Below are 26,071 nucleotides of genomic sequence, written 5' to 3'. Positions count from 1 at the left end.
GAAACAAGGCCTCAGGGGGCGTCTGGAACAGCCTGTCCTACCATTTCCTTTTCCTCAGTCTCCACAGGACCCCTGCTTTAACTGTGGGAGTGGTTCCCCCTCATTAGCGCTGAGTAAAGAGATGGTGGTGCTTTCTGACCCACGGTGTAAACAGATCTTTCTCTAACTGATGGGATGAATCACCTCCCCGAAGGCCACACCCGAGGGTCACCTCTCCACGTTGAGTCCCACAACACCCCCCGCCCCCCATTAAGCTGGTGTTCGGAGAAGCTCGTGGGGCTTTATGCTATGATGAAATGTGCGTGGAGGTCTCTGCACGTGAGCTTCAGCACAGCAAAGGAATGAAATTCGGATTACAATGAATTGTCATGAGACAGACGGCAAGTCAACCTGTGACAGAGCACGTTTATGTGTGCCTGTCCTCACAGAAACATGTACTTCAGCCTACGTTGTAGTCCTGTATTCTTCTGAAAACAAATACGATTCTCATACTTTCATCTCATTTCAAAATATTCAAATCTGGTTGAAAACATAACCTTACATTTTAGGAAGCCTAACATCTGAGGCTACCCCTTCTCTTCTGCAGGGAGGTCACACTCTTCCCACTCTTCCCGTGGGAAATGCTGTACCTCTCACCGCTTTCTCCCCCCGCCCCCGCAAAGCGTAAGGAGTTACACGTTACCTGTAGACATATGCCTTGTCCAGCAGAGACTCTAGGCGATGATTAAACTCGAAAAATGAGGTGTACTATGTAGAAAACAAGCAAAAAAAAAAAAAAATTCCCAAAGTGTGTTAGTCTTAAAGACATCTATTGAAATAAAACTATATGAAATCGATTTTATTTGTTACTGAAAATATTCCATTCACATGTCTTAAAAACAACTAGGCGTTTAGTGGTAATTTCTTCTCAGCAATACCTGTTAGTGTGGTGACAAACTTCCAGAGCTTCCTGCCGTATTTTATATCTACCTTCTGGTGGGTCTCGTTTATAATGTTTACTGAAAATCAAGCTTAAAAGCATTTCTTTCCTTTCTCTTTTGAAAGCCTATAGAACTCTATTTTACAACAATAAAAAGCACATGCCCCCAAACGTAAGTAAAATAGGGCAAGTATAATATAATACACTGAAGTCATCAATAGGTGTTGGGCCCCGTGGCTCTATACTAGCATTACTTTTAAGGAAGTTGCATTAAATGCGTACTTATTTCAACAAGATTTAAAGTCCAGTAAATATTAGCACTGGTTAGCAATTTGTGACATTGTTCGAAAGGACAATGAGTTGATACACATCTAGTCCAAACAGAACCGCTGTTTTCCCCCCAAGTTTTTCCTGCTGGCGTCTCGTTCTATCTCAGCTCCCAGTTCCCACACACAGACCTTCCTCACTCCTATTTTGTAACTCTGGGCAGAAGGGCACAGGAGTAAGAAAGAGCATGGAACCTCAAACACCTTTGCCAGTTACTGTGCGACCTTGGTTTCCTTGTCTGTGAAATGGGAACAATAAGAAGACAGGCATCCTAAAGGGGTTCCGTGCGTCTATGATTTAATGATCTAATTATTTAGGTGCTGAGACTCACAGGCTCTTCCAGCTGGGAGGGAATATCAAAGATTATTTAGTTCAAAATTTCATCCAGTGTGGTTATGACTGTAATAGGACATTTGGAATTAGAAAACAGATATAACAGTAATGATTCTAACTAGAAATATATACAAATAGTTTGTTTTCCCAGAATTCCCGAGCAGGGAAAGTCCCTCAAACATTCAGATTTAGATCATTTCAATTTCCGGTAACTTCTTTATTGTGCTCTTAATAGAAATTTGCACTAAGGCATGTTTTAAAATTTAGTTTAAGTGTTCACTGGAGAGAAAATCTATATTCTTACTGTTTTCTCATATATAATTTGAGACAGATAAATGTTATTTTCCCCAGAGAATCATTTACTTACTGATATGTGAAATGCCTGGATTATGGGGCTGTGAAAAGATCAATGTTGACTTTCAGGGTTTTCCGTATTTTACAAAAACCTACTGAACATAGATGGATTTTGGACCCCCTAGGGATTCAGAGATGGGGTGTGAAGAGTTGGCAATTTTTAAGCTTTAATGAAAATGCCATACAAAATCCCAAATCCATAGGAACCTGCGTCTTTCTGAAAGCTTTCCATCTCTGAGCAGGGGCTGCCTGACATTTTTATGTGAGACGGGAAATTTGATGGCCGACCCACTAAGAGCTTGAAACGTTACGTTCTGCCCCAATCTAGGCCCACATTCCATGGTCTCCTAGTTCAGAAACAATAGCAAACGCATACCCTCAAAAGTCTTGCTCCTTCCCCTGCCGTACTCATCCTGATTTTCCCTCCTGCCTCCCACCCCCACCTCAGTTAACTATTTTTATTAGATTTTTTTTTGTAGCCTTCCACGGTGTATGTAAATATAGAAAAATGGAATATTTTCCCCTTTCTGTTATACAAAAGTTACCATTGCTCTATAAACTGCTCTGTAAGTAGCTTGTTTTTTAATTCAGTAATTTATCTTGGCGGTCTTTTCGTAGCAGTTCGTAGAAAACTTCCTCTTTATGCATTTTTTTGCATTGCAAAATGTATTCTATTATATAGCTATACCACAATTTATTTAGCTAGTTCCCTGTTGATGGACATTTGAGTTGTATCCAAGTTAAATAATTTTGTTATACAAAAATGTTTCATTTTTCTAGAATTATAGAATTTTGGTTGAGTAAGATAAATTAGTGGCCATCTAATCTAACTTTCTCCTTTTGTAGCCAGTATTCTAGGCATTCAGTGACTGTCGAATAAAAAAGGACAAATAGAAAAGAATAAAATTATAAAATTCATTTGTAATTATAGCTGTATTTATAATCACCAAAACACTCCTATCTTAGATTATACAAATTCTTGTTGTGAGATAATGGAATGAAAGCAACCAATGGCAACTGCCACCAGTAGAAACATGGTGTTTTTCCTTCCTTGAGTTTAAGATTCATAGCATTGATAGGGGAGAAAAATGGAGGATGATTTGGGAAAGTTATGAGTATTCTTCTTTTAGGATATTTTAAATCACTATCAGATTTCCATTATTATAACAAGAAATGACAACTAAGGTGAACAATATAGTTATCTTACCTTTAATATCCTATTTGTCCTAAATATTGGGTTAAGTCCAAAGAAGAAGTAGAAAACATCAAATGGCACTACGGATGCGACATCCAGCTGTGGGAGGGGAAACACACTGTTAAGATCCGTGTACGTGCCGTTCTGGGCACGGACTGACTTATACCAGTGCGTGTGAAAGCTGACCAGTCGGCACGACTTCTCTGCTGTTTCACACAGAACGCCTTCAGTTACACAGGTGTGGTGCCACGGGAAGGCATATTAACCCCATCAATACGAGATCACTCTTCTGCTGCCTTTTTCTAGTGTATTCCATGTGCACCTCTGATCTCTCCTTAGACACTGCATTTTCTGGGATCTTTGTCACACTGTCACATATATTTCAGAGATGGCCTGGTTGCTAATGTTATAATACATTTCAATAGTGTTTCAAACACGGGGCTCTTGGACTGAAAATCAAGTCTATTCTTGATTTTATTTGACACCATCACACATTCATTACAGTGATACATTTTTATGTTTCAGCCAATACCCCAGGGCCCGGGACTGATTATACTGTTGGTGGTTCATCTAGACTCGCCCATTCTTTCTACTGCTGTCTACTTCAGGTCATATTGCTAACAATAAAATGCTGAGAAAGTATCTAGAAAAAGAAAAATAATCAGTCCTATTTACGAGTACTCAGCAGCTCTGATGGGAGAAGGTATTAAAAGCACTATTACAGCTAAAAATATATATTTTAAAATTTGTCATGTATTTAAATTATTCTGGCCTTCTATAATTGTGAAATGATAGTATCATACCTGCATACTCTGCTGATTGCAATGATAACAATAAAAATTCTTTTATGTAAGATAAGAACTCATTTTCATTAATTTTTACATGGTATTGAAAGATAGGGTACGTTAAAAAAACATTTAATTTATTTAAGACAATTAAGAGCAGTTAAAAGCTTTCTGTAAGGCCATACATATGAAATGGAGTGGGGGTAATTAATTGTGTACCAGAATTTCATAATAGCCTCGTACTATTGAAAAGCAATGGAACTTTTGGTTGGAATTATCCAGATTGGCTATTTTAAACAGAATACTAAAAGTACTGGTGTAGAAATGACATCATACCATCAACCCCATCGATTTTTCCCTATAGATACTGAGCCCGACCCCAGTTGAGAGGTGGACAGATCGGTCACTAAGGTAACATCTGACAAATGAGAGCAGGACTGCGGAGCTGACCAGTCTTGTCTGGAGCTGTTCCAGCACCCGTGTTTTCTGGCCCAAATCATATTGATCTTGTGTTTTAACCTGTAAAATAACTGTATTAAGACTAATATGTCAGCACAGTGATCTTTTCCTTTGCTGTCTATACAACTACTCAACTGCTCACTTGACCTCTCCATGCAGACTTGTCATTAGTCATGTTTGAGAGTAACACGTTAGCGTGTAGACAAATGATGCATTTCTCAGTCAGTTGTAGAAAATTGAATTGAGTAAGTACTGACCTACACCGAGCTCTGTGCAAGGCACTTTGCAAAGCATGGTGGTTGAGACAGGAGTAAGACACTGCTTCTGTCCACAAGAAATCAGCAGTCTAATAGTGAAATAACCAAGCATAAAAATAACTAACACAATGACATAACACAGGCAGGATGTGCTAAGGGAATTCAAAAGGAGGCGTGACCACAGTTAAGTACATGTAAAATTTTACATCTATAAACTCAAATTAAATGCAGGGGCTAATTTGCGCTGAAATTTAAGAAAGTGATTAAGAGTTTGGACTAAGCTTGTCACACTTACAAAGGATATTCGTCCTCTTTGTATAGAGTTCATTCGAGTAGTATAGCTGTTCTATGAATACGTCTAGGTATGTGGATATTTTTTACAAACAAAATTAGTTGGAGATGAAAACAAACTGAAAGGGGTTTTAATCACCATAGATTGTCAATAGGGACAATTTGGTACCTAAACCCAGATTTGTACTTTTAAACAAAATTTGAGGCCACTAATGTGTTGTCCTCGAAATGGGGGGCTGGAGTTTATGCTTACAGATTGGGTGACCTTGCATAAGCCCCAAATCTCTGCCTATTTCTTAGAGTTACAAATAAAAGATAATAAACACTTGGTTGTAAATAATTATGGGTGAAAAAATATAAGATTATATTGCTATTTGAGGAAAGGAAGATGCCATGTCATTTAAGTAATTGTTCTTTTCTATTTTTTATTTTGCTTCCATGAACAAGAAAGAAACAGGAGTAGAAACAATTTTATCAACTTTTACATCATCATGCTACGTGAATCAGAGGCTGGCACTGAATATGGACGAGACAATGCACACCCCATCCTCCTTCACTTACGTTTAAATCAGAATCAGTGTGGACGCTAACTTTTTTTCTGCCTAATAAAGACCCATGTGTTGAGTCAAACACTTGCACATACAAGTGTGTCCTTTAACTCCTGAGAAGCAACCCTCAGGCTTGCCTTTGTCTAATAAAACTTCATCTGTTTAAACTTTATCACAAAGGCTATGATTCTGAAAGAAAGTAGTTTTTGGTAGAAATTGATCGGTGGGGCTTAAAATCAAATTGGCAATGGATTGCTTGAGTAATTTTGAAATCGTAAGGCACCTACCTGAAATTTTGTAGAACTCCGGTAGTGCCTCATTAGCTCATGTGAATCCACCTGAAATACATATGTATATATATATTTCATATTAATTTTACCCAATTTCATCAATTATTTTCTCACTTTAAAAATGTTTCTAGCTATTTTTCTCTACTGGTGCCAAGCGATGTTGAGGGCGCTAGCCCGCCTTCTTGGTTAGCCTTCCTACAACCTTTACCCATGTATGCATACTAAATTTTACAGAAATATATCCAAAGATATATGACATGCTCATTGAATGATTTTTACTGTGAAACAGAATGGCTTACTGAGCCACACGTAGACATACATGGGAGTTTGGGTTGAATCACGCAGCAACTTAAATAAATTCAGGCAGCTTCTTCAAAGCTTAAATAGGACAGATGGTGCTAAGAAATGGGACATGTCAAGTGCTAAGAAATTAAGTTAAAATGTCCCCCCCACCAACCCTGGAAGAATGTTTTTCGCACATTTATCCCTTTCCTTTCAGGGCTGTCTACGATCCTATGATTAAGTGTAAATGACACTGAAACTTGCTAGATTCAATGAAAATACCATCTAGTGATTCAAACCCCTTTCCTTTGGAACCCTAAATAAATTTGGCATCATTAGTTCTACGAGAAGCAGCATGTTTACTGGTTACAATTAGGCACTAATTTTTAAAATGTCGCCCTACTTAATTCTCTGTCTTTTAAGCCTCATCAGTATTCAGGCAACATTTCTGCAGGGGAAGCTTACTTTGGGAATTGATAATTACACTACAAACTTTTCCAACAGATAGTTTTTGAAGAAGCTCTACCCAGGCATTATTATGTTTACTTAATATTTACCTCTTCTGATAAACAATTCATAAAAACTTCATAATTTCACTGTGAACAGATAGAATTGTTTCAAAAATAATCATATCAGCTAAAACACCTACAATGCAGGTTAAATTATTTGAGGAAAGAAAATCCTTGAACCAAGGTTTCGATTCCTCCAGTCCTCCCAACACTTCTAGAGTCCACTCTCTGAGGTCCAGGATACAGAGGGAATGGATTGAACACCGGCCCTACTCTCAAGAAGCTTCTCAGGTAAGAAAGCTCCACGCATGGAGAGGAGACAAGAGGACGCAGCTAAGTGTGTGGACATGCCTTCGTCTGATTCATTCTGCAGCGCGCAGTGCACCTTCTAGATGTCAGACCCTGGCCTAATTGGACACACTGTCTTACTGAATCTTCACCAGCAGGTTTATGAGGAGGGGAGCGTACTGCCCGTTCCCATTTTATGGATGGAAAGGTAGTATTCAACGAAAGGGTACATTTAGTTTCTTCAACGAATGCTGCTGTTAAATTTCAGAGGTGGAATTTGACCCTGGTCTGTTTGTTTCTAGTTCCTCATAATTAGGCTGTTAGTTAACAACTAAACAACACATCTATGAGCAAAGTATGCAGAGCGCTGAGAAGGGAGTGGTTAATGTTCTTGGGGTCAGTTTACAAACAGTCCCGAGGCGATGCAGTGCTGAGAGCAGCTGACTGTGACGGCGGGTCTGAAGGACACTGTCAATAGGTGGCGCTGAGGTTTCCACGGATCCTGGTGACGGGCTGTTTTAGCAAAGTGGTGTGGGTGTGAGTCTATACCTAAATAATCCCCACTGTCATTTCTGCTCTGCTTCTGTTGTTTAAAAGGGGAATTACAGACAAGAGACTTTCTGTTGGCTCTTGATTAATATTCTGTTCTCTGCGTGCAGCACCATTTTCAGAAGATATTGGAAATAAATGCTGTAGGAAACTTGTAGCCGTTCTTCCCCATTTTCTCTCTTGTGGTCTTTAGTATCTCAATCTGTCGTCTGTTACTTTTCTGTCTTCCCTCAAGATCTAGGGGAATTAGTATTTCCACCCTCCAGTCCTGCAATACCTGGCAACTGTGGATATTGAATCAATGTTTGTTCAATGAAATAATGAACAAATGAATGAATAATTGGGTGGTGTCCACCAAAGGTGGCAGGTCGTTAAATGTAGTGAGACCTCTAGGTTGAGTACTCAGCTTGCATAGTCTTCTTACCAAAATGTAATCAAATCTCAAAGGCTAAAGCTACTTACTCTAAATTAAAGAAACCATTACACTTCTTTTGAATAAACAAAGCAATTAGTTTTTGTTCTATATTTGCAGCTTGTGATAATGCATTTTAAATAGAGCCCATTGAGTATGCTTTTTATTGGTTATTTTTCTTGGTGCTAGTGCTCCATTGTGTGCAAAGGACTCTCAGAAAATTGAAAATAGAAGTCTCCCCTTACTGATTTTGTCATTTTCCATTTGTCAAACATTGATTTTCTCCCCCCTGTGCATCTAATGGAGGTTGAAATTAGCACCTGCTTTTGTGTGTTGTTTACTTCTTATTTGCCCACCACCATCATCATTCATCAAGCTGCCAGTGAGCTCTGGGACAGCACGGGTGGGTGAGCTGGCTAAGCCTCTGACGTCTGCATGAGAAATATGGTCCACAGATTCTGCTACAGCATCAGCTCTGGCCTTTAGAATTTCTTTCTGGGTAAGATTTCAAATATAGAAAGCATTCCCCAGCAAGTAATATTTAAAAAACTAACAAAACTACTCCTTTCCATGTTTTGATAATTTAAGATCATCTGGAGACTCAGAAGAGAATATTCAGGAGATGAAGGAACCAACCTCTTCTCTCCAAAAACACACATGAACCCACGGTGCCATCGCTTTGTCACTCAGCTCTTCCTACTGTGACGCCAGATGAACTGCTCTGAGCCTCCATCGTGGGGACTGTGACGAGGGCGTGACAGTGAACGTCAATGGGAAAGGAAGCTGGGGAAGGACCGACAGCAGAGGCTGTGCCTGAGATGTGGCTGTGAAAACACGTCCTCCTGTCTGTAGATGGGCTCATGGCTAGCGGCCACTAGTGCCAGAGCAGTAACTGCGCTGATGAAAAGGGTCAGGGCAGCCCTTTGCTGCTTTTAAGTTAGGTTTTCCCAAAGCGTCCGTCTAAAGCTGGGACTTGGTGCCGGCACTGCAGGCTGTTCAGTGACAAGCGGGACACGGGGGCGCCGTCTGTCCTACAAAGTCGCAGCTGCCGCCTCCCCACCTGGCTGGTCTCCTACGGAGGCTGGGTGGGCGCTGAAGAATGAAACAACACCTGCCTCCTTAAGGACAGTACTGAGGTGTGGGGCAGACTGTCACACGCAGGAGGCAGCTGCCTGCCTGCCGGAGGCTTGGTTACTAGAGGGATATAGTATTTCCTTTGGCACTGACAATTTATACATTTTCTTATATTAGTAGGTAAACTGTATTTGTCTAGTTTTGACATTTCACACTGGCATTATCTTTGTACCGTCAAGTATTATCAAAATCTGAAAATCTCGCCAACCTGAACCAGCATGGCACAGGGGTAACGAGCTTGGGTTTGGAGTTAAGGCCTGGCTGTGAGTCCTCCCCAGGCTCCCTTCCAGCTGAATCACCTCCTGCTCCAAACCTCAGTTTCCTCATCTGTAAGTGGGGCTGATAATTCCTTCCACATTGCGGGAGTAAAAGGACAGGAACCAGAGTGACACTGAGCGACCATGTCACACGCACGCCCAGCCCCCGACACAATCCAGGCACCTCACACGCAGGGGTCCATTCAGTCATCCCAGTGACGTCATGAAGGTGCTAGTGTTACCCCACTTTTCAGAAGAGGATGCTAAGGCACGGGGAGACGCACGGTCCCCAGTGCACAGCGAGAGCTCATGGCTGTGTTGTTGTTGCTGTTACACTGGTGTTTCCAGTGGTAAGAGACCCACGCAGGCAGAGATGGCAAGCAGACCTTGGTACGGCGATGCCGCGAGTGCCCTCTGCACAGGCGTGTGACCGCCGTCTGTCAGCTTCCCTCTCCCCAGCCCCACTTACGATTGCGTCTCCTCCTCTTATAAACTGCAGTCTGGGCTGGATTAACAGCACATCACAGAGGTAGATGCCGTCACACACGATGTCTGCCACCAGCCACCAGCGCACGTTGTCTGGTGTTTGATAGGGAAAGACGAGACGCAGCGGAAGAAGCCAGCAGTTCCAGTTATAGGCGATGGTGACAAGCAAGAGCCACAGGAAGTAGAACTGATCTGGAGAGAGAGCGAATGGCAGTGACCACAGGGCATGTGAGCAGCACTGAGATAACTGTGCTCGGTTTGGCAGACAGAGCTGGGACAATGTCCTCTGGAGAGAGACAATTGGCCGTGAGAGGCTCTGTTAAACAGCACGGTTCCACGTCTGGAGTGGGGCCCTCGCTTTCCAACGGGTGTGCAGAGATCTCAGCAGCTCTTCCGACACTGGAGCGTGTCCTGCTGACTCACAGAGAAGTGGCCACTGAGGCTGTGGCCTCAGGCACTGCACTGAGTCAGCAGGGGTCACCCAGGAGAAGTCCCCTGTGCCCAGGGCAATGCCGCCGCAGCCTCTGCTCTTGCACTTCAGCTGCAGGGTCACCCAGGGCAGGGGGACCAGGGGCCACAGCTCCCCTGAGGGGCAGGCTGAGGTGGGGACGGAGCCGTGCACGCCCCTTCACACCTTGCTTTCCTCTGCCCACGGAGCTGCAGAGGGGCCTGTTCATTAGGATAACTACCAGTGTGAGCCACGGAGGTGGCAGACACGCATCCTGATGTTCTGGGAGGGCTGTCAGCGTCCAAGGTGCTGAGAGCTCTGTGGCATCCTTCTCAGAGGCGATCAGGGCAGCACAGAGCCTGCACTGCCCTGTGAAAACAGGCAGGGACACTTTCCGTCTGGTCTTCCCCAGACAGGGGCAGATGCCTGTTGTGCACTTAATGTAGTTTAATTTGGTTCGAATGAGTCAGCACGTGGGCTGGGGAGGACAGAGCCATCGGCCCGCCACTGGGACGGTCACCTCTGATGGTCTGACGGTACCTGTGTGGGAATCTATGCTTCCTGGGAGTCTGATTCGCTTGAGGTAGTCAGTCAGAGGCACCTTCTGGAGCCTGCAGCGCGACACGTGATGGTCCTGCTCTTCTTTCAGCTCAGCAGTGCTTTCTTGTGCCGACGGGACAGCTGTGGGCTCTGCTTTGTAGGAAAAAATACGAAGATGTTTTCAAGAGGTTAACTTAACTTAATGAGCAAAAAACCTGGATTTCTGGAAGTTAGAGCATTCTAGAATCTTCCCCTGTCAATACAGGCAGATGAGGCATTTTATGACATTTAAAATAGTGGCATTTATGAAAAGACCCAGGTAATGAAAACACTGGGGATTTAGAAATAAACAGCAGGTGTGAAGCGCACTGAAAGTTATGCCAAAAGCGTTACAAATGGGATACTTTAAATATGAGCTTGATTCTCTCACATATTTTGGAGCATAAACAAAGTCAGTGCTTTGCGTTCACACTGAAATGAAATATTGCAATTGTGTACACCATTCCACAGGTTTTCATTTCATGCTTCCATAGTTTCACACATATCCTTCAAGTTATGGGTAAACAAAGCTCAAACTATTCTTTTCAACATATTTATCAAACTATAACAACTGCTTTATTTTAGACTCCTCTTTAAAAAGAAAATCTTATACAATACATAGTTTATCTTGAAAATCCAACTTCCCCTATACAGAATTATGAGGACTCCCTCAACTCCACCCCCGGTAATGAACAATTTGACTTTGATTTAACTGTTATTAAACAGCCAGCTCTCTTCTGTATGTGTCCATACACATACAAGCATGTGACAGATGTGGACGTCACTTTCGTGCTCTCCGCTCTTGTACTCACTAACTTTCCCAAGCACGTTTCTGCAGTTAGTAGGGATGCTGACCAGGGTCCCTGCCCTTAGGGAGCAGCTGTGGTGTGCACTCGGGCTGTCCCTGCATTTGTAAAAGCGGAGGCCCTGTAATCAATCCCCATGCAGGATAACCCCTGCTGCAGCGGGCGGGCGTGTGAGCCGGCGGACACTGTGGGCTCCGGCATCCCCTGGGCCCCCGACGGCAGCCCCCAGCACCCCTCACCCAGATTCTGAGCTGCGGGCGCCCACAGCACCGTCGCGCTCACGCACAGGCCGTAGGGTCTCAGCTCCCGTCTCTCTCTGGCCGGCTCTCACGTCCAGGACCAACTACGCGAACCTGAGTCACTGTCTCTGGGTCTGCTTCTGGGGAACCCACACTAAGACATTCACCAGACGCACGTGCCCTCCTGGCGGACGCGCTCACCGGCTCGGGCGCTGGCCTCGGGGGAGCCCGCGTCTCCTTCCTCCAGCTGCCGCCTGTAGAGGGCCGTCCTTCGCCTCATTCTTCTCACGAGCTCGTGCAGCTGGGCGTCCGCGCGCGCGTTTATCACAGGGGCTCCAAGTGGTTTGCGCTTTGCACTGAAAGAGAAAAAAATGGCGATAGAGACGGGCCCACGAGGAGACACAGGAAGGGATGGAGTCTTTTCATCTCCGCTGCATACTCAGTATTAAGCGCTCCTTTCGCGACTGAGTAGGACAACCCGAGCATCAAGCTGATGGAAACAGCGCTGGTGCCCCAGACGTGCCAGGGAAGGATCAGCATCCACATCGGGCGCTGATGGAACCACACTGGATCCTGATGACGGTGCTTTCGCCACTGAATTGTATATTGGAAGAAAAAGAGCTTTATCTGGCCTGGTAGGCGAAACTCGACGGTGGCCCTGGGTGTACACGTCCTGCATAAGCCTGGGGACATGAAGATGGTGGATTTTACAACAGGACTTAGTTTGTGTCCTATGGCTCAACTAACTTGAAGAGAAGATTACACAGGCGAGCCTCCCTTTAAAAGCAGTTTCTCCGGCTGGTCTCAGAGCACAAAGTCTGAGGTTGGAAGCACAGGGGTTTTTACCTGGGAGAAATTCTGCGTTTTTGACTTTTGAGAAAGGTGCCCCTGAAAAGAACTGCAAGAGGCCTCTAGAAGTCGAAAGTGATTCCTGGTCAGCTGATGGCCAGGAAACAAGGCCCTGGTCCTACAGCCACAGGAACTGCATTCTGCCAATAATGTGAGCAGGCTTGGTGCCTCCAGGCAGGTGCCCAGGCTGGCCTGGCCGATGCCTGGGTGTCCGCCGTGTGAGGCCGTGAGCAGAGAAGCCAGCTAAGCCCATCCGCCTTCTGATCTAGGGAGCTGTGAGCTATTCAGTGGGTGTTGTTTCAGTCACTGAGTTTGTGATTGTTTGCTGTGCAACAATAGTGTGCACTAATGAACCTGCCTTCTAACAAAACAGACAAACAGACTAACACAGGGTATGGACAGTCGTCTACCTCACGAAGGGCTGAGTGTCCACACGGGCCTGCCTCAGAGCTCTCATCCCCCTCGACCTTCCTTCTGACACCCTCGCCTTCTGTCCCTTCTCACCTCCTCACACTCACCCCTGCCCCTGCATCTCTCTGCAAACTGGAACACACTGGGTTCACGTGGGGAACCTGTGGATTTCCTGTAAGGAGAAGCCCAGGATGAGCCCTGTCCACCGGTGCCCAGTGCCCCCCAGGTACACAGACATGGCATCTCAGTGCTGTTTACACATTCCCATGCACTGGGACCTTTCTTCCTTCCCTTCCCATTATCACAGTATAATTTATGCCTCTTTCAAATTTCCGAAGTCCTGCCTGACCATCCTGATTCTTCAAGGCGTCCCACTAAGGCCTTTATCGGTCTTCTCTAGAGCGATGAAGACTGAGCTGCAAGGGAAGCAAATCTGCACATCGTAAACCAGAACAACTTCTTTTTCTTATGATTAAGAAGTATTGTCATATGATGTATCATTTCATAGATTTCTTCTTAGTATCTTAGCATGCCTCGACGTTTATTCACTAATTTATTATCAAACAATTTCTGAGTTTCTACTGCACATACTGGGAATATAGAGGTGAGTAGACAGGGACCCCTATGGATGCTCAGAGTTTCATGGGAGGCCAGAATGTAAATAAGTAACTAAGAAAGATATGTACAAAGTGGTATGTGCACTGCGGAACTCGGCCTGGGGATCCAGGAGGGGCTTCCCAGAGAAAGCACCTAAGTCTGACAGGATTAGAAGGCCTGTGGCAGAGAAATGGAAGGGCTTTCCAGGCCAGAGAACAATATGCTGACAGACGTGAGAGAGCACAACACATCAGCAAGCACTTGGTGTAGCTGGAACAGAGGGCACACGGAGGGCGGGGGTGGGGGTGCTGGTTAGGTGGAAAGGTGAGTGGGCCAGGTTAGGATGGCTCCTACGTGACCTGCTCAGGAGTCTGGACATAACTGTAGGCTAATGGGAGCCCGTGTGAGCAGGTGCAAGTCTTGGAGAAGCGGCGATAGTGGCAGAGTTGAAGAAGGATGTAAACGCAGGAGGCAAAGAAAGACGCGAATGGGTTCAGATAGAGCTGAGGAAAGGAAAGGGGCTAAAGAAGTATGCATTCGCAGAAATCAAAGGATTTGAACTTTCCGGATCTTTTGGACAAATCCAAATAAGGAATCAAGACGAACTCCTAAGCTTCTATTACAAGACACTAGACTCACGCAGATGACATTAATATAAACAGGAATTCAGAAAAGTCATGTTTGTATGCAGGGGGTGTGGGGGAAAATGAGTTTTTGCGTGTGTATGTGTTCATTTGAAGGTGCCTGAGCGACCTGGTGTGACAGACCGTGCCTGTGATAACCACGAGGCATTCAGCAATACAGGTCTGATGACAAGATCCTGGTGTCACCAGTGGTTATGGGATGTTTGAAGAGATGTATGTAGGTGACATCATCACAGATTGAAGTTCTCAAGGTCAAAAACTAAGTTTTCTTTATACTCCACAAGCCTAGGACAAGGTAGGTTTTTAATAAGTGCTTATTGACTAAATAAACCCACTTCTTCTAACCTTTTTTTGACCTTATTTGATGTGCCTCAATGCACTGAAAAAAAAAATCTATAAAAAGTGAAGTTGAGGGTTGGTGGATCATTAACTGTAAAGTCAGATATTCAAACTGTCAAAATGTCTAATTCAAGTCCTAAGACCTAAGGAGAATTTTTTTTTCTGGAATTATCTAAAAGCCTGAATTGACCATATAATTACCATTTAACCACACCAGTTTATACTGTGCAAATCTACGTTAACTCATGGTTAAAATGCTGAAAATTGTATTAGAAAACGTGCCAGCACTTCAAATACGCACTTCTATTTCAACCAGTGGACATTTCCCTTTTTGTTTTAGCTGAGCATTTATATGCCAATCTGTTTTGTCATCTTTTCCTTGTTTCCAGCTGCTTTTCTGGAGTAATCTTTGCCGGTCTTCTCCCCTGCCTATATACAAAGAAGCTAGGAATGTATTTTTCTATTTAGGTAATTTTGTGACCGAATGGCAAAAGGGAAATAAACGTGAAGAAACATATTTCATGAGATAAACAAGAAAATCAAATGGGGGTAAAGAGGAAACCAGTGGACGTGCCTTATATAGCAATGCTTCATCTGAGCTTATTTGGTATTCCTTATTCATATTACTAATTACATGTTTTAGAAGAATTATTTATCATAATTCCTCGATGAAATATTTGGTAAACAGTAAACATACTCATATTTTACAAATTTTGATAAATAAACATATGCATAGAAAGGAAAGTCTGATTGGACACTCATCTCTTACTGAGATGGATGAGGCGTTTAAAATTTGTTTATGTACCTATGGGAAAATAAAGAATTATTGTTAGAATGATATTTATTTCTTTTTTTGATAAGGGTACAGAGAAAACTCATTTAAAAACAAGTTGATGAAAAATAATAGGAATTATGAGGAATACTACTATAATTCTATTAGAGAGACAGGCAAAAAGAAAGTGACGTAATCGACTGCTGCCCTGTGTTTGGGGATGCGGAGGTGTCTGCACTCTGGGGTGACGCAGCATGCTGACACTGGGGTGGGCTAGCGCAGTCCTCCTTTGTGAAGCGGGAAAGCCCCGGTGAAGGGGCCGGAGAGGAGACCTGTCTGTGTGTGCGCTCAGGAAAGCGAGTTTGAAGGATGAGTACACACAGAAGATGTGGATCTTGGAACGGATTCTCCTGCAACTGTGTAAGGCAGTGTTCCTGGCCACGTGGCGATGCGTGTTCCCTAGTCTGGGACTGCTGCGTTCGTGCCCACGGAGGACGAGGGATCTTAGGGGGTGGGCAGGGGCGCGTTCACATGGGGGTGACATCTGAGAGCAATCTGAAGGGTGAGCAGCACTCTGATCACGTGAAGGGAAAACACTCCAGGAGAAGTGAACAGCCTGAGAAGACGTGTGTCAGTTGCTGCCTGTGGAACGTGTGAAGGCTCAAACATTTTGATGTAGGATCCCAAGTTGCCTCTAATTTGGCTTAAAAAGGTCAGTGTGATCGATGGGAAACCACAGCCAAATTCTAAGCAAAAGAGGGGCATTATTAGCCATGTTTTGGAAGAAATAATTGAAAAGAGAAGGAAGCTAATTAGTTGTGGTAAAGAGGAAGTATGACTTGAAGAAAGCAGAGAGTCGAGTTAAAACACGGGGGTTAATGGAACAGCAGGAAATTTCAAGTTTGGTTAGTGTTCTGCCAAAATTCCTGTCCATGGAACAGAGAATAGGACCTGAATTAGAAACGGGCTTTCCTGATGTAACTACGTAGTTTAAGATGAGGGTGTCCTGGAGTAGGGTGGGTCCTTAACCCAGTGCCTGGTGTCCTTACAGGGAGGCCACGTGAAGGCAGGGAGGAGACAACAGGGAGACACCATGTGACAACAGAGGCAGACGGAGGTGAGGCAGCCACACGCCAACAAACGCCACGGCCGCCAGCAGCAGCCGGGGTGGGGGTTGGGGGCCTGGAGCATGACCTGCCCGGGGCTTTCAGGAGGACCAACCTTGCCGAGACCTTAATCTCAGGCTCTGACCTCCAGAACTGTGAGAGGATAAATGGTTGCTGTTTTAAGCCACTTAGTTTGTGGTAATTTGTTACGGCAGCTCCAGGAAACGATTTTACAGAGTTAGCAGGTGGATAACTGTGATACCACATGGGCAACTCAGAGGGAGGCATAAGTTGTAAATCCATTCAATTCTGTGTATGTTACACCTGACGTGTGAATGAAGAAGCAGTGCATTCGGTCCCGCAGACGGTTGAGGATGTGTGTCTGAAAGTCAGTAGGGAGGACTGAGCTGGAGATGTGGAACCAAGAGTCACCTGCCGAGGGGAGAGGGGGTGACACAGTTGGTCAGACGACTGTCAGAGCCTGCACAGAACAAGGAAAAGCTGGGAGGCCAAATCTTGCAGTTTGCTGACATTCAAGGAGTAATGAAAAGAATCTGAGAAGAATCTGAGAAGCGTAAGAAAAGAATCTGAGAAGTAGCAATTAGAGAGGTGGATCTGAGAGAGAAAATGTCACAATCCCAGGGAAATTAATCGTTGGGAGAAGGAAGGCGGTGGTATCTGGTGCTGCACACAGAGCGAGTAGGATGGGGACGAGAGGGCAACTTTCATTCAAGCAAGTTAAGACTTCAGAGTCTTAAGAAAATTGGTTGGAGAAATGCCTAATGTCATAAAGCTTTGTCATTTTCTCCTCATTTGTTTTAATAAGTATTTTATAAAAAAGTGTTTAGAATCTGCCTTTGTTCTCTAAGTAATATTTTGAATTTCCATTCATTATTTCCCAAACTCAATTGAAAATGGTATTTATTTCCTCTAATAAATCTTAAATAAACTTTGGCTTTTGCAATCTTTGGTAGATTCCTCGTAATGCTTAATTAAGAATTACATTCATTTTTCAATGACTTAACTTATTAAAAAAATTCCAATTGAACAAAGTCCTTGAAAACCTGCTATTTCTGTCTTGTTGAATGACAGACAGGAATAACGCAAAGAATATTACACTCCACTTTGAGGAGTTTGGGGGGAAGAGAGGAGCAGGTCTTTTTCCTTTTGTTGTGTTTCCACCATAATTAATGATAAATTCAGACAGTTGTCGTCAAACGTTAACTTGAAGCAAAGAAGCCCGCTTTGACTAAGTGAATATTTCTGTAGGAGTAAATTTTTGATTGAAAATACTTGAAATTATTACAAAATTCTGATTTTGTAGTGATCTACCATACAACCTATAAATTTTAAGCAAATTTGGGACAAGATAGATGCCACTCCACCATGTCTCCCTTCGCTCCCTTGTCACAGGTGAAGTTCTGAGTTGTTTACCACATTCCACTTGTGCATATGGACCATTTGTCCACGTTGGTTTGTCCACGTGTCACATACATAGGGGAGTGTGATGCATAATGTCCTACCCTAAGTTATTCTTGACCTGCCTGGAACATGCCACAAGCATTCAGGGCTCCACAGCTTGTTTCGGAACCCTCCCCAGCACTCTACCCTCTGGGTCTTTTCTTCTGTTAATCTGTAAGTGCTGGCGGTTGTGTCCATGGGGCTTATTTTTATTGTTAGTGAATCACATTCTAATGGCCGATAAATGTAGTGGCATATAACTTTGTTAAAAAGTTTAACAACTATTTGAAGACTAAAGTAACAAAAAAGCTATAAAAATACTGCGACTGGTTATAACTTTATATCCATCGACCCATATGTGTACATATATGCACACACACCAACACACATAAGAAGAGTAACCTTTCCCAGATCTTACCCTAACTAGACAGACAATGAGTGCACATATCAATATCAACATCAAATAGTCACAATACTAATGCATCTCATTTCAACAAACACCTTAAATTCCTTAATGATTTCAGGTATTTTTTGAGAGTAAATTAAGCAAAAACTAAGTTTTCATCATTTTTTCCCACGTAGTGGCCGCCTGAAAGAGTCAAAGAATGTGTTCACAAATGTTCCTGAAAAGTGGTGGTTTGAAGTTCTGAGGTGCATTTTGAATGTCTCATTCATTTATTCAACAAAGATCTACTGCACACGTCATTTGCATGAGGAAAGATAACACGATACATGTTTTCTTTGAAGGTCCGTTAGTTAATATTCCTCTCTTTCATTTCATATATGCCCTTACATTTGTTCTTATTTATTTGCTTCTTCTGAGTAAATTATTTTCTTTACTTAAAAACCGATGTATCAGAATGTGCAATGGACTGCCTTCGGTCACCCCAACACTCATATGCTGATGCCCTAAGCCCCCGAGTGGCTGCAGTTGGGCCCTTAGGAGCTAATGAAGGTCACAAGGGTGGGGTGGGGCCCTAGTCTGATAGGATCGGTGTCCTTGTAAGAAGAGGAAGGGACGCCACATGGTTCTCTCTCTCTCTCTCTCTCTCTCTCTCTCTCTCTCTCTCTCTGTGCACGCACAGAAGTAAGGCCATAGCAAGAAGATAGCCATCAAGAGACAGGAAGAGAGGTCTCACCAGAAACCAGGCCTGAAGGCATGTCAATCTGAACGTCCAGCCTCCGGAACTGGGAGAAATGAATTTCTGTTGTTTAAGCAGAATTTGGTTATGGCTGCCTGAGCTGACTATTACAGAATGCATGCATGCCTAGAAAAAAGGGGTAAAGCTTTTTTAAGAAGCAGATGAAAAACTGGATCAAGATAATCGGCTGAATGTCATAAATCTCTTGAAATGACAGAAAAGAGAATTTTTAAAAAAAACTCTACAATGCTGGAAAGCAGGAAATTGTGAGCTGGAAAACAGGAAATTTGAGAAGTTTCTTTAAGACAGAAAGAGCACGGGTTCATGTTAACTCATTTAATTCTCACAAACTGTGACGTGCTCAGAACAGTGCCATTGTTATTTTTAGTAAAGAAAATCATGGCCCAGAACAGTCACAGGAGATGTGTGTTGCAAAGTGAGAGGTGTTCTGGAAGTGTCCTACCCTTGGAGGGGGTGGGTGCAAGGGGCCAGCAGGCGCCATGGTCCACCGTCAGGGTGCAGACACGGGAACCACATTCCGAGTCAGGAGGGTGGCTGCCTTCCTCCTCAGCACAGCCGCCCTGGCTGGAGGGAAGGCGCTGCCTCCAGCGTGGGGCAGTGAGATGGGATTGGCCGGGAGAGGCAGAGTGGATACAAACGCGAGGAGTGGAGGCCCCGTGCGTGGGCGATGGGGTGGGACCCTGCTCCTGGCAGTGTTTCTTTCCCACAACCATGTATGAGGAAGATAAGACCCAGAACGGGATGCACAGCAATGGCTTCTCGCCCAGTGGGGTGAGGTGAGGAGGTGAGCGAGAGGGGTTCGGTGGGAATGAGCCTGCCCGGGTGCAGGCAGTAAGGGGTGTATTGTCTGCAGGGAATTACATAAAAAGCTGCAGATGGACTAAAAGTTGGTCTGCTTTTTATTATCACTACGTACTCATAACTCTGACTGATGTTGGTGATAAAATGCTCGCATCCCCAAGGTAGACCACTCCTATGGCGCCTCTTTGGATACACTGCTGATCTATCTACACAAGGTACGCGCAATTTCAAGTACAAAGATGCTCACACAAGCCAAGAATTACCAAACAATTGTGCGAACTCAACACTATCTGAAGCACTCTAGTAAACAGAGAAAAACGAAAACCTGAGGAAGCAGAATGAACAAAATTGACAATAATTAATAGCTTCACAGAGATAATTGGAGTAGGTTGTGAAAGAGAATCAGCTAGAGACTTAGAGATAAAAAATTTTATCATCCAAAAATCAAATAACAACAAAATAGATATAAAATTAGCTAAATTGTACGATGCATGAAAATGAAAAGAGTGAGTGAGCCTGAAGGATTCTCCCAGAAAGTAGTCCAGAAGGACGAGTGTAAAAGTGTGCAAGACAAGGTAAGAAGGCGTGAAGGATAAATCTAGAAGTTCTAGCACATTACATAAGTTCCCAAAGGAGAGAACAGAGGAACCAAAGGATGTAGATTAGTCAAAGAAACTACAGAGAAACCCTTTTCCAGAGCTGAAGAAATGCACATGTCTTCAGATTCAAAAAGGTCACCAAATGCAAGTGAGATGAATGAAAGCAAACTCAGACCTAATACTGATGTAAATCTCAGAACACCAAGATTTAAAGATTAAAGACAAAAATTCTAAGAGTGTCCAGAGGTGGGAAAAAATCCTGTAACTAAAAAGCATTAGGTTGGCATCTGACACAACCAGACAGCAGAAGCTAAGAAAGCAAGACCTGGACCTTCTAAGGAAGAGTGATTTTCCCTGGCTCCCTGTTGGCAAGCTCTTTGCTTTGTTCAGGGAGATGCACCTGCCAAGCACAGCTCTGCCAGCTGAGCCAGCAGCAAATTCCATTTGTATGTCAGATGGTGCCTCTCCTTCCACACCAGAAATATAATTTATAAGGTAAAAAGGTTTCAAGGTGCAGGCAGATGAAGGAGTTGGGATTTTTGTTGGCAGAGAACGTAGAGCTCTGGTGAAAGTTAAAGTGAGAAATTCAGTTTAGGCCTTGAGGCTACAGAAGACTCTGCAACCCTCCCCGCATCTAAATTTGGAGCCACGTGCTGAAGAGAAAGGAGCCATTTCCTCCAACAGGCGATCAGATCATGGGTCTGCTCACCCAGCTCCCCACCCTGACGAGTGGCACTCCTCCGTCAGAAGTAACAGCGCCTGGCTGGAGAGGAAACCACCCAGAGAAAAGGCGAGGCTGGCTGCCCTGCGGGGCTCCAGGACCCCAAGCACCACTCAATGGTCGGGTTCTGACTAGCTCAGTACCTTCTCCCTTATGAGTAAACTGGGAATGAAACAGTGGGTAGCAAGAGGCAGATGTGACAAGAGGAAGGGAGAGAAATTGCAACTCCCCCAAATAAATGTCCACGACCCCGAAGCAGACTTGTCATTGCCTCAGCAACAGCACGTGTGCCGGTGGCCTGAGATGGAAGCAGAAGGTCAGGGTGCAGAGGCTGATTCTTTAGTGGGGACGCCAGTGCAGAGGGATGTGGGGTTTGACAGGTAGGGTTCCCTCTGGAGGAACGCAGTAACTTAAATGTGAGGCGAGGAGATCTGTGGAGAGAGCGGTCCCAAGGCTGTCTGAGTCGCTGAGCGACCCCCCAGGAGAGCCTCAGAGCAACAGCAACAGCAGGAGGAACGCAGGCCGGGCCTGGGAGCAGAAGCCAGGGCCCGAGCAGCAGACGAGGAGTCGGCCATGCTTTGCACACTGGCTGAGGGCTGCACGCTGGCGGCCTGTAGCAGTGGGACTGCGGCCAGCTTGGAAAGCCTGGACACCGGGCTCCCCGGCCCTGCCTTCTACAACTTGGGGCTTCAATGTGTGGCCGGGCCACCTCCACGGGCAGATGGTTCGCTCAGCGTGGGTGAGTAGTACATGTTAGCAGGGAACCATTTCCCTGACTGGAAAATATTTGCACAGCTTCTTTTCTCTGAAAGCATAGAGAGACAGCATTTATATTCCAGGTAAATAATTAACAGTATCTAATAAAGAAATAATGTAAAATGAATATTCAGCTTGATGTTGACATAGAGAGGACAGTGCATGTACTCGAGGGCTATTCTGCGTGTCACATTCGTGGTGTCTTCTGTGCTTCCTTCCACATGCACAGAGACTTCAAGTTGATCTGAAGCACTGAAGACCCAAACCAAACGTGTTTAAGAAGGAGGCGAGACGTGCGGATAAAAGTTAAGGCGTTGTTTACCGTTAAGCCACTAAATGAAAGGATGAAGTGCCTACTGGAAGTCGATTAATAAAGAGCAAGATTGCATTAAACAAGTTGCTGGTAACTTCTGAAAGTCAGTGCTAGCCGTCTGCCTCTACGCTGAAACTTTCCTTCAGATGAAGCAGACCCTAATAACTTTCCTTCCCTATTAGTGATTACACATTCATCAATTATTTGTACCGACTAGGTCGCTGCCATGGTCTTCACTGCTGTCACTTATCTACCGCTGGGGACAGACCTGCAGGATATTCGTGCCACCATTAAAAAGGCACCAACTGAGTTTTGACAAAAGGTGCAGAAGCAATTCCAAGGAGGAAGGATAGCTCTTTCAACAAATGGTGCTGGGGCAATTGGACGCCCAAGGCAAGAAATTGAACTTCAATCTGAACCTCACACTTTATACAAAAATTAACTCAATATGGATCGTGAACTTAACTGTAAGAAAATAAAACTATAAATCTTTTCGGAAAATAAATCTTCTGGGCCTGAGGCTACAAGAAGAATTCTTAAATTTGACACCAAAAGCACAGTCGATAAAAGGAAAAATTGTAAATTGCATCTGATCAATATGTAAAAGCTTCTCATGAAAGATCTTGTTAGGATGAAAGACAAAAGAGAGGGAGAAAACATTTGCAAGCTATATATCCAGCAAAATTCCAGAATATATAAAGAACTCTCAAAACTTAAAAGTAAAAAAATCAAAACAATCCAATTATAGAATGAGCAAAAGACATGAACAGACAGTTCGTGGAAGAGGCGATATAGACTGCAAATAAGCACATGAAAAGATGTACAACATCACTGGCTGTTAAGAAATGCAAATTAAAACCACAAGGAGATATCACTACACGCCTATCGGAATAACTAAAGACTAGTGACACCACCAAATTCTGGCAAGGCTGTGGAGAAATTGAGTCACTCATACATTGCTAGTTGGAATATAAAATGGTACAGTCACTCTGGAAAAGTTTGGCAGTTTCTTATAGAACTAAACATTCAAATGGCACATGACCCAATAACTGCACACTTGGACATTTATCCCGGAGAAAATAAAACTTGTGTTCATACAAAACCCGAACACAAATGTTTATAGCAGCTTTATCTGTAATAACTCCAAACTGGAAACAACTTATGTGACTGAATGGTTAAACTATGGTACAATCATATAATGGACTACTACTCAGAAAAAAAAAAGAAAAAAATATCATTGATGCACATGATTTGCATGAATCTCCAGGGAATTATACTGATTAAAAGCCAATCTGTAAAGGTTAAATATCGTATGATTCCATTTATGTAGCATTCTTGAAATGACAAAATTATAACGCTAGAGAACACATTAATGATTATCGGGGGGGCAGGGCGGAGACAGGATGTGGGGTAGAGAGGGAGATGCCTGTGGGAATAAAAGGGCAACAGGAGAGGTCTTTGCTGAATTGTTTTGTATCTTGACTGTGGCGATGGATACGTGAACTTACACGTGTGGTACAGTACATAAAACTAAATACATACACACATACAAATAAGTGCAAGTGAAGCTGGGGTGATCTTAATAAGATTAGTGGATTATCAACACTGATGTTCTGGTTGTGATATTGTACTGTAGTTTTGCAAGATGTTACCATTGGGTAAAGGGTAAAAGGGCACTTTCCACATGATTTCTTACCAGTATATGTAAATCCATGATTATCCCACATTAAAAGTTCAATAACAAAACACCGTCACTAACCTACCTGCTCAGTTACAGTCAGGATTCTTAGACAGAACATGGAGTGCGATGACCTTGCTTCTCAGAGTGGTCTGTGCACCTGTGGTGTTGGCATGCCCTGAGAACTTGTCAGAAATGCAGAATCTCAGGCTCCACCCCACGTCTCCTGAAGCACAATCTGCATGTTGACAAGCTCCTCAGATAATGCGGCCGCACACATTCAAGTTTGAGACACATTGTTCCGAAAGAATAGTCTTGCAAGCTTCAATGTGTAGTGTTGGCAGGAGCCGCACATTTTCTTTGGCGTAAGCATCCTTTCCCTTTTTTTGAAGGAAGGACAAAAAGTCCTAACTTTTATTGAAATCTAGCTGTTGTCTATATCACACATGATCCTCAATGAGATGGGTGTTATTACATCCCTCAGTTAACTGAGGCCCAGCCCATCTACCTAAAAATCATGTACGGAAGATAGGTGACAGAAGGTTATAAACAAACTATGACAGAGCTCTAGCAGAGAAAATGGAAACAATTAGAACTCAATGTCTGTTGACCTTTAAAAGCTGAGTATTCTGATTTTTAAGAGGCTGAAAGGGTCTTACAGTGAATTACTTCTCTTAAAAAATGGAGAACACTCAGAGTTCATGTAACAACACTGAGTAAGAATCTAGTCTTTTGGGTCCTAGTTTAATATGTGCTGGAAGGTGAGTTTGTGAAAAAGGGCTGATGTCAGCTCAAACTTGGTTTGCTCATGTGTAAGGTGGAGCTAATATTTTACAGGGCAGAACAACATGATGAGCGATGGGGAAACACTTTACTCTTTAAGAGGAAAATGTGGGAAGCCAAGACCACCACACGGTTCTGTAACAAAAATGTCCAAGGCTTTTCAGAGACGCAGGCCACTCTCCTGATGAACAGTCATCACGCTACACGGTTGAAATTACTTCCCCTGTCTTGTGCAGAGAACGTGTATGGTACGGACTGCCACACACTGGTTTACACTAGACATTCAGTCCAGTAACCCCTTCTGGAGCGGGAACAGCACAGAGAGGGAGCACCTCCTCCTGAGCCCTGGGGGCGCGGTTGAGGGAGCTCCTACTTGCTCTATTTGCAGTCAGGACAGATCCTGGATGTGCATCACAGGTTTTTATGGAAACCAGGGACATCGACAGTCACACAAATTTGCATTTGCAGCTTGACTCCTCTTAGCAAATGTGACAGAATCCTGTTGGCTACGAGCCAGCTGCAAAAGCAATGCCAAAGAGATCACAGCTAAAAATACTGCAGACCCCCTATGGCTCTGCTCTTCTTTGGTATTTGAGAAGAGGAGGTAATTGTCAGCAGATTTATGTACGTAGCCTTTGGGAAACAGAAATTTGTGTTTGCTTTCCAGCAATAAGCTGGACTCAGGGCGTCCTGCGACTGATGAGTGGCTGGGATTATTCTGGTTCCTAGTACAGGGAATACTAGGCTCTTAAACTGCTTACTCAGGTGATGGAAAGCTGGTTAGTCATTATGGGGTCAGATAATGGAGTCGGTGGCCCCGCAGGAGGCAGGTGGGAGGGCATGTGAGTGGAAGAAACAGCGTGAGGGCAAGCGTAGAGGTCGGAGCTCTCAAGCCAAGTGCTGAATATGGTCTTGGATGGTTCTTAACTTAGGGTCCATGGGTTACCGAGAGGTTCCCAGATTAGTTTCAGAAATTTCAGGAGCCCCTGAAATTGCACACAATTTAAAAAATGTGCATATATATTTTTTGGTGGAGAAAAATGTCATATATTTTTAGTAGAATTTCAAAGGGTAGCACCTCAACTGTTAGGATATAGCAAAGCTCACGTACTGAAAAAAAAAAAAAAACACGCTGGCAAACACTATTCCTCCTTTCACATTTTAGAAACATATTCTTCATAGAGCCAGATGCTTACCCTTGGGGATGCCATTTCAAAAGAAATGTCTGTTTACTAATAAACTCGTAGCCTTTATCTTAGATGAAAAGCATAGTATCCTAACCATCCATACCGATTCCACTAGAATATGAGTGGTCTCACCCTGCAGCAGTT

At 43.8% G+C, this 26,071-nt stretch overlaps 1 protein-coding gene across 1 annotated transcript in view; it reads right to left on the bottom strand.

Annotated features, from left to right (window-relative positions):
* Nucleotides 1–26,071, bottom strand: part of CNGB3 (cyclic nucleotide gated channel subunit beta 3) — a 113,861-nt gene that overhangs the window by 42,125 nt on the left and 45,665 nt on the right. The window contains exons 4-9 of the mRNA XM_033126621.1: nucleotides 11,949–12,103; nucleotides 10,664–10,816; nucleotides 9,659–9,867; nucleotides 5,756–5,806; nucleotides 3,141–3,227; nucleotides 683–747 (exon numbers count right to left, since the gene is read on the bottom strand). Of these exons, the coding sequence (XP_032982512.1) occupies nucleotides 683–747; nucleotides 3,141–3,227; nucleotides 5,756–5,806; nucleotides 9,659–9,867; nucleotides 10,664–10,816; nucleotides 11,949–12,103 (720 nt within the window). The remainder of the gene's footprint in view (nucleotides 1–682; nucleotides 748–3,140; nucleotides 3,228–5,755; nucleotides 5,807–9,658; nucleotides 9,868–10,663; nucleotides 10,817–11,948; nucleotides 12,104–26,071) is intronic.

The sequence above is a fragment of the Rhinolophus ferrumequinum genome, chromosome 14 (assembly GCF_004115265.2).
Source record: "Rhinolophus ferrumequinum isolate MPI-CBG mRhiFer1 chromosome 14, mRhiFer1_v1.p, whole genome shotgun sequence".
Classification (NCBI taxonomy): domain Eukaryota; kingdom Metazoa; phylum Chordata; class Mammalia; order Chiroptera; family Rhinolophidae; genus Rhinolophus; species Rhinolophus ferrumequinum.
The sequence above is the reverse complement of the archived record's forward strand: the minus strand, read 5'-3'. Positions and strand labels throughout refer to the sequence as shown.